We start from the raw sequence: 12,508 nt of genomic DNA, 5'->3' as shown, positions 1-12,508 counted from the left end.
GCTGGACATCCAGCTCAGCAATTCTGTCTGACTTCTCTCAAGTACAAATGTGCAAATACATATTTTTCCACCAGACAGAGAGCACTCTCCCTCAATCCGTTTTTCAGGAAGTTGGTTTTAACCACATAAGAGCCAGTTTGGTGTGAGGATTAGCGCTAGTTGAGAAAGCAGGAGGCTCCGAGTTCTAGTCCCACCTCATGCATAAAAGCTGGCTGGGTGACTTTGGGCCAATCACCAGGAGACTGTGAGTTCTAGTTCCACTTAGAGATAAAAGCCAGCTGAGTGACTTTGGGCTGATCACCAGGAGACGGTGAGTTCTAGTTCCATTTAGACGTGAAGGCCAACTGAGTAACTTTGGGCTGATCACCAGGAGACGGTGAGTTCTAGTTCCACTTACACATGAAAGCCAGCTGAGTAACTTTGGGCCGATCACCAGGAGACGGTGAGTTCTAGTTCCACTTACACATGAAAGCCATCTGAGTAACTTTGGGCCGATCACCAGGAGACGGCGAGTTCTAGTCCCGCCTTAGACATGAAAGACAGCTGAGTACCTTTGGGCCAATCACCAGGAGACGGTGAGTTCTAGTTTCATTTACACATGAAAGTCAGCTGAGTACCTTTGGGCCAATCACCAGGAGACGGTGAGTTCTAGTTTCATTTACACATGAAAGTCAGCTGAGTAACTTTGGGCCAATCACCAGGAGACGGTGAGTTCTAGCTCCACTTACACATGAAAGCCAGCTGAGTAACGGTCGCAGTGTCCCGGGATCACAGGCGACTTTTTGATGAGCCAAGTCAGCGGGGGAAGCCAGATTCACTTAACAACCGTGCTCCTAACTGAACCGCAGTGATTCACTTAACAACTGTGGCCAGAAAGGTTGTAAAATGGGGTAAAATTAAAACTGTCTCCCTTAGCAATGGAGATTTTGGGCTTAGATGTGGTTGTACGTTGCGGACTACCAGTACGTTACTGCATATCTTCAGACAATGCTTGACCTTCCTCGGCCTGGGTCTGCTACAAGGAGGAGGTGTCCCAATAACCCCCCACTTATGGGCCCAGGAAATGAGGGTCGGAGATCCCCGGAGGTTCTTCCTCGCCCGTCCCAGGTCGTTCTGACTTCTTGTGTTGCTGACCCACAGAGCTGGACCTGTTCTCTCTGCCCTACGGTCTGTCTGAGAACCAGTATCTTGATCACCCAGAGGAATCTTCTCTGGATCTGGATTCCTTGCCACCCTTTGAGCCGTCGGCCCTGGCAGAAACTCACCACTACCAACAAGAGCCCAGCCAAGCAGAATTGCCACCCCTGGGATCCGCGAGGTCTGGTGTGGCCAGCCTGGAAGACCGGATCCAGAGGCTGGAGGAGCAGGTGGAGGGACTGGGAACCATGCTGGATATGGTGAAGGAGCAGGTGAGGACTGTACCAGAAATGTTGAGTCAGTTCCTTCTGAGGGTTGTCTTGGAGACAGAGCGGGCTGACGTGAAAACCAGAAGGCAGATGGGCAATCCATCCCTCTAGACCAGGGGTAGGCAACCTTGGCTCTTTTATGACTCGTGGATTTCAACTCCCAGAATTCCTGATCCAGCCATGCTGGCTCAGGAATTCTGGGAGTTGAAGTCCACGAGTCATAAAAGAGCCAAGGTTGCCTACCCCTGGTCTAGACCCAACAAGGCAGAAGCGGCATTCAGAGGACTTATTTTGGCCAAGAAAAGCTTCTTCAAAAGGGGCCCTGGATTCCGTGCAATTTAGGGTTCCCGCCTTGATGCTTAGTTCAGGAGGGAACGGCCTGATGGTGTGCTGACACACAATTCTGATTCTGCAACCCTGGCTGTCTGCCACCCTTCCCCGACAGAATTCCGACCTGCGGAGCCGCCTGAAGTCTCTTGAACGATGCGAGTGCCGGCGGGTGACCTGCTTTGCAGATGGGCAGCACTACGAAGAGGGGGCTTCCTGGGACCGAGACCCCTGCACCTCCTGCGTGTGTGTGCAGGGCAAGGTCGAGTGCCAACTGCAGCCCAACCAGATGCACTGCCAGGGTGAGGAAGTGCCTGGGGTTCGAGACTCACCATGCCGGTCTCGGTGCCTTTTGGGGAATCGGCCAGGAATGTGCTGGGCATGGGATGGTGGCCCTTTTTCCATTTTAGCTCTTGCAAAGAATAGAATAGAATAGAATAGAATAGAATAGAATAGAATAGAATAGAATAGAATAGAATAGAATAGAATAATAAAATACAGAATAGAATAGAGTAGAGTAATGATTTATTGAGTCAATTCATTCATTCATTCATTATCATGTCAATCACTGATTCTCATTGATTCATTGGGTCGATTGATCAATTCATTTCACTGGTCAATCATTGATTATTTATTCATTCATTTTCAATCATTTATTCATTTATCACGGCAATTATTGATTCAATGAGTCAATGAGTCAATTGCCAAGGGTCCAAATTTTGATCATGTGATCATGGGGATGCTACAACAGTCGTACGTGTGAACAGTGGTCATAAATCACTTTTTCAGTGCTGCTGTAACTTCATACAATCACTAAATGAACTGTTGTAAGTCAATCAATCAATCAATCAATCAATCAATCAATCAGAATAGAGCCTGAAGGGACCTTGGAGGTCTTCTAGTCCAACCCCCTGCTCAGGCAGGAAACCCTATACCATTTCAGACAAATGGCTGTCCAGTCTCTTCTTCAAAACTTCCAGTGTTGGAGCATTCACAACTTCTGGAGGCAGGTTGTTCCACTGGCTAATTGTTCTAACTGTCAGGAAATTTCTCCTTAGTTCTAGGTTGCTTCTCTCCTTGATGAGTTTCCATCTGTTGCTTCTTGTCCTGCCTTCAGGCGCTTTGGAGAATTCTCCTCCATTACTGCTGCTAGAAGCTGCTTCTGGGGGAGAATCTGCTTTTGGGGTGGTCCATGGATGTTCTGTGGGGTGGGGTGGTTCTTCTCTTCTGCTACTGGGTTTCCACAGCACGAATTCTACTTCTCCTAGCGGAGCGACAGGAAGGACATAATTTGGAAAGAGGAGACCCGTAGATAAGATCCAGGCTGGTATATTGATACAGTACAAGGGAACACCAGTAGCCCAGGAATGAATTGAGGAGGGGTCTTCAGTGCTCTCCCAACGGGGCTGTTTTCTTGTGGAGGGCTGTCTGCCCTGAATCCATGTTTCCACCTCTGCGTGGGCTTCTCACATCCAGTATTCCCTCTGTCCTCCATGATGCAGGTTGTGTGAACGGAACCGCCAGACACGAACACGGGGAAGAGTGGACGCCCCCCACGGACCCCTGCCTGAGATGCAAATGTCGGGTGAGCACCGGCAGTGCCCAGCTGTCCACCCCTGGCTTTCAGGCCCTGAAGTCCCTGGAATTCCTGGCATCACGCTTGACCCACATCCGAGTCGGGCTGACCGGCCAGCGCTAAAAGCCGGTCAGGCATCAGGGCGAGAGACGCCAGGAAATATTAAAGACGCTAAACCACGCCATAAAAACCACAGGCGCAGAGGGGAAAATCAGGGAATGTCCACAGATTTAGGGTCAAAAAAAGAAATCTAAGACGCTGGCGTACAGATCGTCCTTGTTTAGCGACCATTCGCAGATACGACCGGGGTGAGAAAAAAAATCACCTGGCAATTAGTCCTATCTCGTTTGCCGCTTTCTCAGGTCTGCCCAGCCAAGGAAGGCTGAAGTCAGACCAGGTGGGTTCGCTTAGTGACGTTTTCACTTAACGACCAAGTTACAGGTCCCAATTACGGTCACTAAATGTAAAACAGCCGGAGTTTCCGTCGCCCCACTGCAGGGACCGTCCTGACTTTTTTTGACTGTCCTCTTGAGTCACGCTGGAGTCAAGGACAGCCTTGCCTTCCGGTGAATTTTGTACGGCTGGTTTTTTCCTCTATGGCCGATTGTGCCCACATCTTTGACTCCTGGGCCAAGGAAGCACCACTGGCCTCTTTAAATCAGGGGCAGGGGGGCAGGGGGGGAAGTTGAGTCCCTATCAGGAAGCCCCCTCCCAGAAACCCCTCCTTTTACACCCCTCCAAGGATCCCCTTCTTCCTCCTCCCCCTCTGCTGCAGGAGGGCAATGCCATCTGCCAACGGAGGCAGTGTGCCAGTCTGTGCCGCCACCCTGCCCACCCTCGCCCGGGCACCTGCTGCCCCGTCTGTGACGGTGAGTCTTGGTGTGAGAGGGGGGCTCTGGACTGAAAGGGGAGGCACGAGGTGTCCCAGACAAACCACAATGATGTCGCTGGGCAGAAAAGGTGGGCTCGGCGTCCCAGACAAACCACAATGACGTCATCGGGAAGAAAGGGGTCTAGGCATCCTAGACAAACCATGATGGTGTCACTGAGCAGAAAGGAGAGCTAAGCTTCCCAGACAAACCATAATGACATCATTGGGCAGGAAGGGGGCCTGGGCATCCCAGACAAACCACGATGACTTCATTGGGCAAGCGTCACAGACAAACCAAAAGTCAAGATGGTGTCATATTTATGCAATGGAAGTCTTAAATCTTTTTTGTTTTACGAGTGTGGTGTAGGTCACCACGATGTAAAAAAGATGTTGAGACTCTAGAAAGAGTACAGAGAAGAGCAACAAAGATGATTAGGGGACTGGAGGCTGAAACATAAGGAATGGTTGCTGGAATTGGGTATGTCTAGTTTAATGAAGAGAAGGACGAGGGGGGACAGGATAGCAGTGTTCCAATATCTCAGGGGCTGCCCCAAAGAAGAGGGAGTCAAGCTATTCTCCAAAGCACCTGAAGGCAGGACAAGGAGCAACGGATGGAAACTCATCAAGGAGAGAAGCAACCTGGAACTAAGGAGAAACTTCCTGACAGTTAGAACAATTAACCAGTGGAACAACCTGCCTCCAGAAGCAGTGAATGCTCCAACACTGGAAGTTTTTAAGAAGAAAATGGACAGCCATTTGTCAGAGCAGGGGTTGGACTAGACGACCTCCAAGGTCCCTTCCAACTTTATTATTATTATTATAAATTTAGGATGCCCTTTGAAAGGGTTCAGGGCTTTGAACCGCTGCCATCTTGACTCCCTCAACCATGTGCCTCATCCTTGGGAGGGAGGGTTGATTAAATTACAGGATAATAGAATGAGTCGGAAGGGACCTTGGAGGTCTTCTAGTCCAACAGCTTCTGGAGGCAAGCAGTTCCACTGGTTAATTGTCCTCGCCATCAGGAAATGCCTCCTTAGTTCTAGGTTGCTTCTCTCTGGATATTTGCTGGACCAACTCCAGAATATTCTGAAGCGGGTCCAGCAAATCCCCTTATCCTCTCTTCTCATCTCCATCACCGAGAGGGAAAGCAGAGCACTACAAACCCCATCGTCCCCTAGCAGTGGGAGGCCTCCCTCCCTTCCAGTGGGGCCAAATTGGCCAACTCAGCTCTGCTGCCCCCTGCTGGTGGGTTCCAAAGGAGCCCTGCCAACCTTCCAGGGCAGACATTTGCAGTCCGTGTGTCGCCCCCTGCAGGCTGCCTCTGGGAAGGACGCGAGTACCGCAGTGGCGACGCCGTGCAGCCCCAAGACCCCTGCAAACACTGCAGATGTGGGGTGAGTCTGCTGGCTGGGGGGGCGGCTGAGTCTGTCCTGTGGGGGGGACAGACACCTCCAGTGATCTGCTTGCCCCCACAGGCTGGCGAGGTCTCCTGCAGTCAGGTGAGCTGCCCACCTGCCCTCTGCAGCCATCCTGGCAAGCGCCCAGAGCAGTGTTGCCCCACCTGCGACGGTAAGTTGCCCCCTCTCTCATTGTCCCCCCCCCATGCCAGGTTTCCCATCCTCCTCCCCCCCGGGATCTCCACTTAGTGACCAGCTTCCTTGCAGAGTGAGAGCAGCTGAGCCACATGGCCAATGAAGGTTTAAACTCCATCACTCCAACTCCAAATGTATTTGACTTGAATATCTCAACGTCGGCTGAGTGTGGAAAATAAAGCCTCCACATCAGGAAGAGTCTATCTTAGCCAGCGTTCTGAAGGTTGCCAAAGGGAAAAGCGAAACTCGATCTCATTTTGTCTTACTCAGAAGACGTTGCGAAAATGTAAAAAGTACAGAGAAATAGAAGGGGCCGTGCGGACATTAATGGGCATACTGTACCTTATCAAACCGAAAGAGCTTCTCCACTAGTCCTCCAGTTACGAGCCCAACATTTTCGTTGCTAAGCAAGACAGTCGTTCGTCGAGTTTTCACCCCATTTTACAATCTTCCTGGCCACGGCTGTTACATAAATCGCTGTGATTTTTAAGTCGGTCCCACGGTTGTTAAGTTGCTTGTCCAAAGCTCGCAAAAGGGAGTCACGTGGCCCCAGGGAACTGGAACCATCATAAATAGGAGCCGATTAGTAACACGGTTGTTAAGTGAATCTGGCTTCCCCATTGACTTTGCTTGTCAGGAGGTCACAAAAGGGGATTGCGTGACTCCAGGACGCTGCGACCGTCGTAAATATGAGTCAGTTGCCAAGCGCCTGCACTTCGATCACGCGACCCTGGGGAATGCTGCAACGGTCATAAGTGTGAGCAACGGTCATAAGTCCCTTTTCTCAGTGCTGTTGGAACTTTGGTCAGTAAATGAACTATTTCAAGTCGAGGGCCACAGGTATCTATCGGAGAGCTAAATCATCCTTCAGTTAGTGACCGTTCAAAGTTACGACAAAACTCCTTGGGCTACTTATCACCTGGATTCAACGTTCCAATAGGCAGATTCCCCACCTCCACCCCACCGTCCCATCATCGCATTTTATTTGTTGTTGTTAGTTGCGAAGTTGTGTCCGACCCATCGCGACCCCATGGCCAACATTCCTCCAGGTCTTCCTGTCCTCTGCCATCTTCTGGAGTCCATTGAAGCTCAGGCCTCCTGCTTCAGGGACTCCATCCAGCCACCTCCTTCTCTGTCGTCCCCTTCTTCTCTTGCCCTCCATCTTTCCCAGCATCAGGCTCTTCGCCAGGGAATCCTTCCTTCTCATTAGGTGGCCAAAGTACTTGAGTTTCAACTTCAGGATCTGGCCTTCTAAAGAGCAGTCGGGGTGGATCTCCTCTAGGACTGACCAGTTTGATTGCCTTGCAGTCCAGGGGACTCGCAGGAGTCTTCTCCAGCACCAGAGTTCAAAGGCCTCCATTCTTTGGCGCTCAGCCTTTCTTAGGGTCCAACTTTCACAGCCCTACGTTGCAACTGGGAAAACCATGGCCTTGACTCTACGCACTTTTGTTGGCAGGGTGATGTCTCTGCTTTTTAGTGTGCTGTCTAGATTTGCCATAGCTTTCCCCCCCAGGAGCAAGCGTCTTCTAATTTCTTGGCTGCAGTCCCCATCTGCGGTGATCTTGGAGCCCAGGAAGATCAAATCTGTCACTACCTCCATTTCTTCCCCATCTATTTGCCAGGAATTGAGAGGGCCGGATGCCCTGATCTTGGTTTTCTTAATGTTGAGTTTCAATCGCATTTTATAACTTTCCACATATACCCGTGTACATAGGAACCCGCGTCCATCAGCTACTTTCAGTTCCTCTTTTCCCACGGTTACCATCCTCATGTTCCAAATATACACAGAACTGCTTACTTTGCAATTTCGTCTTGCACAAAGCTCAGCAGATTGGAAATAATACGTCCGTATTGTGAAACAATATAAAGTTCAAGTTAAAGCTTTAAATCACTACTGTGATTTACAGTACATCTTATTATATGAGGAGGGGGCTATATTTTCATCTCCCACAGGGGGCTCAGCAACCACCCCCGATTTACATTCATATGGCCACAATTTATGGCAGGTTTCCCACCCACACCCACCCCGAAACTGACATTCAGTTCTGGTTTTGGGCCAAAACTCCCCCTAGCAAAAAAAACAAAACAAAAACCAGCCCATTTAACACACCATCACAAATAAAGGTCTTAAAATTGGATCCGTGACATGATGACTTGCTTTACGACCATCACAACTGACGGGTGTGATGGGCAGACTCGACTGAAGTCATAACCTGAGGACTATTTCTACGTAGGTTTCTTTCTGGGGGAAATCTCTCAACTGTCTGCCCGTCGCAGGTGTAGAAATGGCCCGGGGGAGAGCTAGGAGGTGTCCTAAAATTACTCCAGAGTTAAGCCAAGGAGAAAAAAAAAAAGTTTGACACCCAACTTCTACGTTTCTCTTTTCCCTTCCGGAATCTTCTCTGCAAGTCTGTGAATTTGAAGGACGGTTGTACCAGGACAGAGAGACATTCTCGCCTGCCGAGGGAGGCCCCTGCCTGCAGTGCCAGTGCTCGGTGAGTAGCCCGTGATGGGAGAACTGGTCAAACTGGGCAGGGGGCCGAATCGTGAGACCGGGGTCCAGAATAACACAACAGAATAATAAGGGACCTCGGAGGTCTTCTAGTCCAACCCCCTGCTCAGGCAGGAGGCCCTATAGACCAATGTTTCTCAACCTTGACAATTTTAAGGCATGTGGACTTCAACTCCCAGAATTCCACAGCCAGCAATGCTGGCTGTGGAATTCTGGGAGTTGAAATCCACAGGCCTTAAAATTGTCAAGGTTGAGAAACACTGCGTATATAGACCATTTCAGACAAATGATTAGCCAATTTCTCCAGAGATGGATCACCCTCAACTTCTGGTGGCAAGCCGTTCCACTGGTTAATTGTCCTCACTGCCAAGAAATTCCTCCTTAGTTCCAAGGTTGCTTCTCTCCTTGATTAGTTTCCATCCGCTGCTTCTTATCCGGCCTTTCGGGGGGCTTTGGAGAATAAATTGACCCCCTCCCCTTCTTTATTTACTACTCAGGAAGTATGGACTTCGGCTCCCAGAATCCCCCAACCAGCTAGTGAATAAATGCAAGAATCTTTAACGTAATGTTTCTCAACCTTGGCACGTTTAAGAGGGGGGCGGACTTCCACTCCCAGAATCCCCCAGCTAGCTGGTGAAGAATTGCAAGACTCTTGGCTGGCTGGGGAATTCTGGGAGTTGAAGTCCACCCCCCCTCTTAAACTTCCTGAATTCACTTCTCTTTCTTTTCTTCGCTCAGGACGGGCACGTCCGGTGTCAGGAGGAACCCTGCCCCCCAACGCCATGCTCCCGGCCCCTCCAGGACCCCAAACGCTGCTGCCCGGTGTGCCCAGGTGACCGTCGGAGAGGAACTGGGAATAGGGAAAGGGCCCCTTGACCACTTTGCTGTTCATTTCCTCACCTGGGCTCCACCGGCTCAGATTGGGCTGTGAGGTCATGCAGCATGCAACTTGGCTCACTTGTCTGAGCCATCTCCAGGGCTTGTTGCAGAACACCTGGAATGGGCTAGTGAACCCCAAAGGCCTCCTTAATCCCTTTCGTATTCTAAGTAGTCCTTGACCATTCGAAGTTACAACGGCACTGAAAAACGTGACTTACGACCGTTTTTCACACTTACGACCTTTGCCACGTTCCCACGGTCACGTGATAAAAATTCGGACACTTGGCCGCCGGCTCACATTTATGACAGTCGCAGCATCCCCCGGGTGTCACGTGATCCCCTTTTGCAATCTTCCAACAAGCAAAGTCAGTGGGGGAAGCTGGATTCATTTAACACCCGTGTTGCTAACTTGACAAAAGCAGCGATTCGCTTAATGACTCTGGCAAGAAAGGTCGTAAAAGAGGGCAAAATTCACTTAACAAATGTCTCGCTTAGCAACGGAAATTTTGGGCTCAGTTGTGGTCGTATGTCAAGATTCACCTGTACTTTTGATTCTAGATTAAGATTAATTCGATAGTGACCTCAAAGAAGTGGTTTTCATTTGGACTTAGCTTCTGCCGGGTAGCCACTATTCTGCATCATAAACCGGGATTCGTGGCTTATGCAACTGGCTGAGGTTGATTGAGGAAATGTAGCCTGGCATTTCTCACGAGGCTGTTGCTATTCAACACGGTGAAATGTTGTAGAGAAAACAGGAATGTCGGTTGCATTCCCCGCCTTGACTTATTTGTAAAAATAATTACAGATAGTCCGCGACTTAACAATCATTCATTTAGTGACCGTTCCAAGTCCCTTTTTTTCAGCACCGTTGCATACTCGAACTGTTGCTAAACAAACGTTGGTTGTAAGTCGAGGATGACCCGTATGGCATCTCGTGTGAATGCAGCCCCTGGTGTCCATTCCCAAACGTTAAAACACGGGGAGTGAGGTGGTGGGAAGGGAATCCAGGTTTGTGCTTTACAGCCTGGCCAGGATGAAACCCAGTTTGACTCAACCGCTCTCTTGCTTGGCGACCGCCAGTGTGTGTTTTCGAGGGCCTGGAGTTTGAAGATGGCACCGAGTGGGTGCCGGCGGGTGATCCGTGCAGAGCCTGCACCTGCCACCAGGGGGAGACGGTGTGCCGTGCTCTCCAGTGCCCCCCTGTCGCCTGCCAGCATCCAGCCCGGCTTCTCGGTGAGTGCTTTGGTGTCCCCCTCCCCCCAAAACCACAGGGCCCTCCCCTCTGGGATCCATGGCCCTGAATCCGGTTGCAGGAAAAGCAAAATAAAAGGGGGGGGGTTGGCAGGGTTAGGGTGCTGGTCAATAACCGGCTTCTGGCTCTGTCGTGGTCAGAAAAAAAATCAAGCTAACATTAAAGAAAATATAGATGGGTCTAGACCAGAAGTAGGCAACCTTGGCTCTTTTATGACTCATGGACTTCAACTCCCAGAATTCCTGAGCCAGCATGGCTGACTGAGGAATTCTGGGAGTTGAAGTCCACAAGTCCTAAAAGGGCCAAGTTTGAAGACCCCTGTTCTAAGAGATCGTTCATTTTTTTTAAAAAAAAATATCTTGCACTAAATAATATTTAGACATTCTTGCATTTCGGTTTCTAAGGAACCCTCTGCTCCTCTTCTCTCCCCTGATTCGGTGTCCCCCCAGCTTTATTTGCTTTATTTATTACATTTATATGCTGCCCGTCTCGCTGTCGAAGCGACAGGTACGCTGCAGTGCTGTGTCTCACTGTTTGGGTGGGAACGAGTGCTCGGCTGTTGGAAATGTGGGCCGAGGGTCTCCCTTGCACCAAGGGTCTTAGCAACCCTTCTCTGCTCCTCTTCTCTCCCCTGATTCGGTGCCCTCCCCAGTTTTATTGATTTGCTTTATTTATTACATTTATATGCTGCCCGTCTCGCTGTCGCAGCGACAAGTACGCTGTAGTGCTGTGTCTCGCCGTCTGGGTGGGAACAAGTGCTCGGCTGTTGGAAATTTAGATGTGGACCGAGGGTCTCCCTTGCACCAGGGGTCTTAGCACCCCCTCTCTGCTCCTCTTCTCTCCCCTGATTCGGTGCCCTCCCCAGTTTTATTGATTTGCTTTATTTATTACATTTATACGCTGCCCGTCTCGCTGTCGCAGCGACAAGTACGCTGCAGTGCTGTGTCCCGCCGCCTGGGTGGAAACGAGTGCTCGGCTGTTGGAAATTTAGACGTGAGCCGAGGGTCTCCCTTGTACCATGGGTCTTAGCACCCCATCTCTGCTCCTCTTCTTTCCCCTGATTCAGTGCCCCTGCCCAGCTTTATTGATTTGCTTTATTTATTACATTTATATGCTGCCCGTCTCGCTGTCGCAGTGACAAGTACGCTGCGGTGCTGTGTCCCGCCGCCTGGGTGGGAACGAGTGCTCGGCTGTTGGAAATTTAGATATGGACCGAGGATCTCCCTTGGGCCAGGGGTCTTAGCACCCTCCCCTCTGCCTCCTTCAAGGTTCCTGCTGCCCCGAGTGCCACCAGTGTCTCTACAACCAGCGCCTCTACAGCCACGGCCAAGAATTTGCCGATCTGGACAATCCCTGCCAGAGTTGCCAGTGCAAGGTGAGACCCCCTCAGCTCTGACCCGGGGAAGATACCCCCAAATTCTCCTGCCCTCCTTCAGTTGCCTGGCAGCCCAAATCCTTAAACTGCCACCCCAACTCAACCATCCTTTTATTGGTTCCTTTGGGGGGTCTCTAATTCCTCTCCATGGAGGGGGAAGCATCTTGATGTTATCGCATAGCAGAGACGATGCAATTTGCGTGGGGCTGATCTGAATGCACCGTCCGTGTCGCTGGCATGATGACATGCATGATGCCATTAGGGTCTCTACCAGGGGACCTGCCTGCGCTGTCTTTCTGGCCCTGTTGCTCACGGCTTTGGTACATTCAGACAAAGCAATATCCAGGTTAGTGGAAGAGCAAGGGACACGTTTGCACTATTATCTGGGCTGATATGAACTATGCAAAATGTTACAGAGGCTTACGTAATTCGTTTCTATTTGGGCTGTGAATCATCATAAGAACAAAAACGTTGCAGGGGTAATTTTTCATTCTAAAAAGGTGAAAGGGGCCATCTTAATTTAACAATGGAATGGAATGGAATAGAATAAGGAATAGAATAGAATAGAATAGAATAGAATAGAATAGAATAGAATAGAATAGAATAACGAATAGAAAATGGAATGGAATAGAATAGAATAGAATAGAATAGAATAGAATAGAATAGAATAGAATAGAATAGAATAGAATAAATATTGGAATATAGAATAGAATAGAAT

At 49.9% G+C, this 12,508-nt stretch overlaps 1 protein-coding gene across 1 annotated transcript in view; it reads left to right on the top strand.

The window, feature by feature from the left end:
• LOC107299727 (kielin/chordin-like protein) overlaps positions 1-12,508 on the top strand; it is a gene marked incomplete at its 3' end in the record, with an annotated part of 23,998 nt that overhangs the window by 6,802 nt on the left and 4,688 nt on the right. Inside the window, exons 4-13 of the mRNA XM_015829070.1 lie at positions 1,141-1,409; positions 1,852-2,035; positions 3,236-3,318; positions 4,085-4,178; positions 5,495-5,574; positions 5,656-5,749; positions 8,182-8,267; positions 9,023-9,116; positions 10,244-10,396; positions 11,684-11,790. Of these exons, the coding sequence (XP_015684556.1) occupies positions 1,141-1,409; positions 1,852-2,035; positions 3,236-3,318; positions 4,085-4,178; positions 5,495-5,574; positions 5,656-5,749; positions 8,182-8,267; positions 9,023-9,116; positions 10,244-10,396; positions 11,684-11,790 (1,244 nt within the window). The remainder of the gene's footprint in view (positions 1-1,140; positions 1,410-1,851; positions 2,036-3,235; positions 3,319-4,084; positions 4,179-5,494; positions 5,575-5,655; positions 5,750-8,181; positions 8,268-9,022; positions 9,117-10,243; positions 10,397-11,683; positions 11,791-12,508) is intronic.

The sequence above is a fragment of the Protobothrops mucrosquamatus genome, unplaced genomic scaffold, assembly GCF_001527695.2.
Source record: "Protobothrops mucrosquamatus isolate PMUCROS unplaced genomic scaffold, P.Mucros_1.0 scaffold5369, whole genome shotgun sequence".
NCBI classification, from domain to species: Eukaryota; Metazoa; Chordata; class Lepidosauria; order Squamata; family Viperidae; genus Protobothrops; species Protobothrops mucrosquamatus.
The sequence above is the reverse complement of the archived record's forward strand: the minus strand, read 5'-3'. Positions and strand labels throughout refer to the sequence as shown.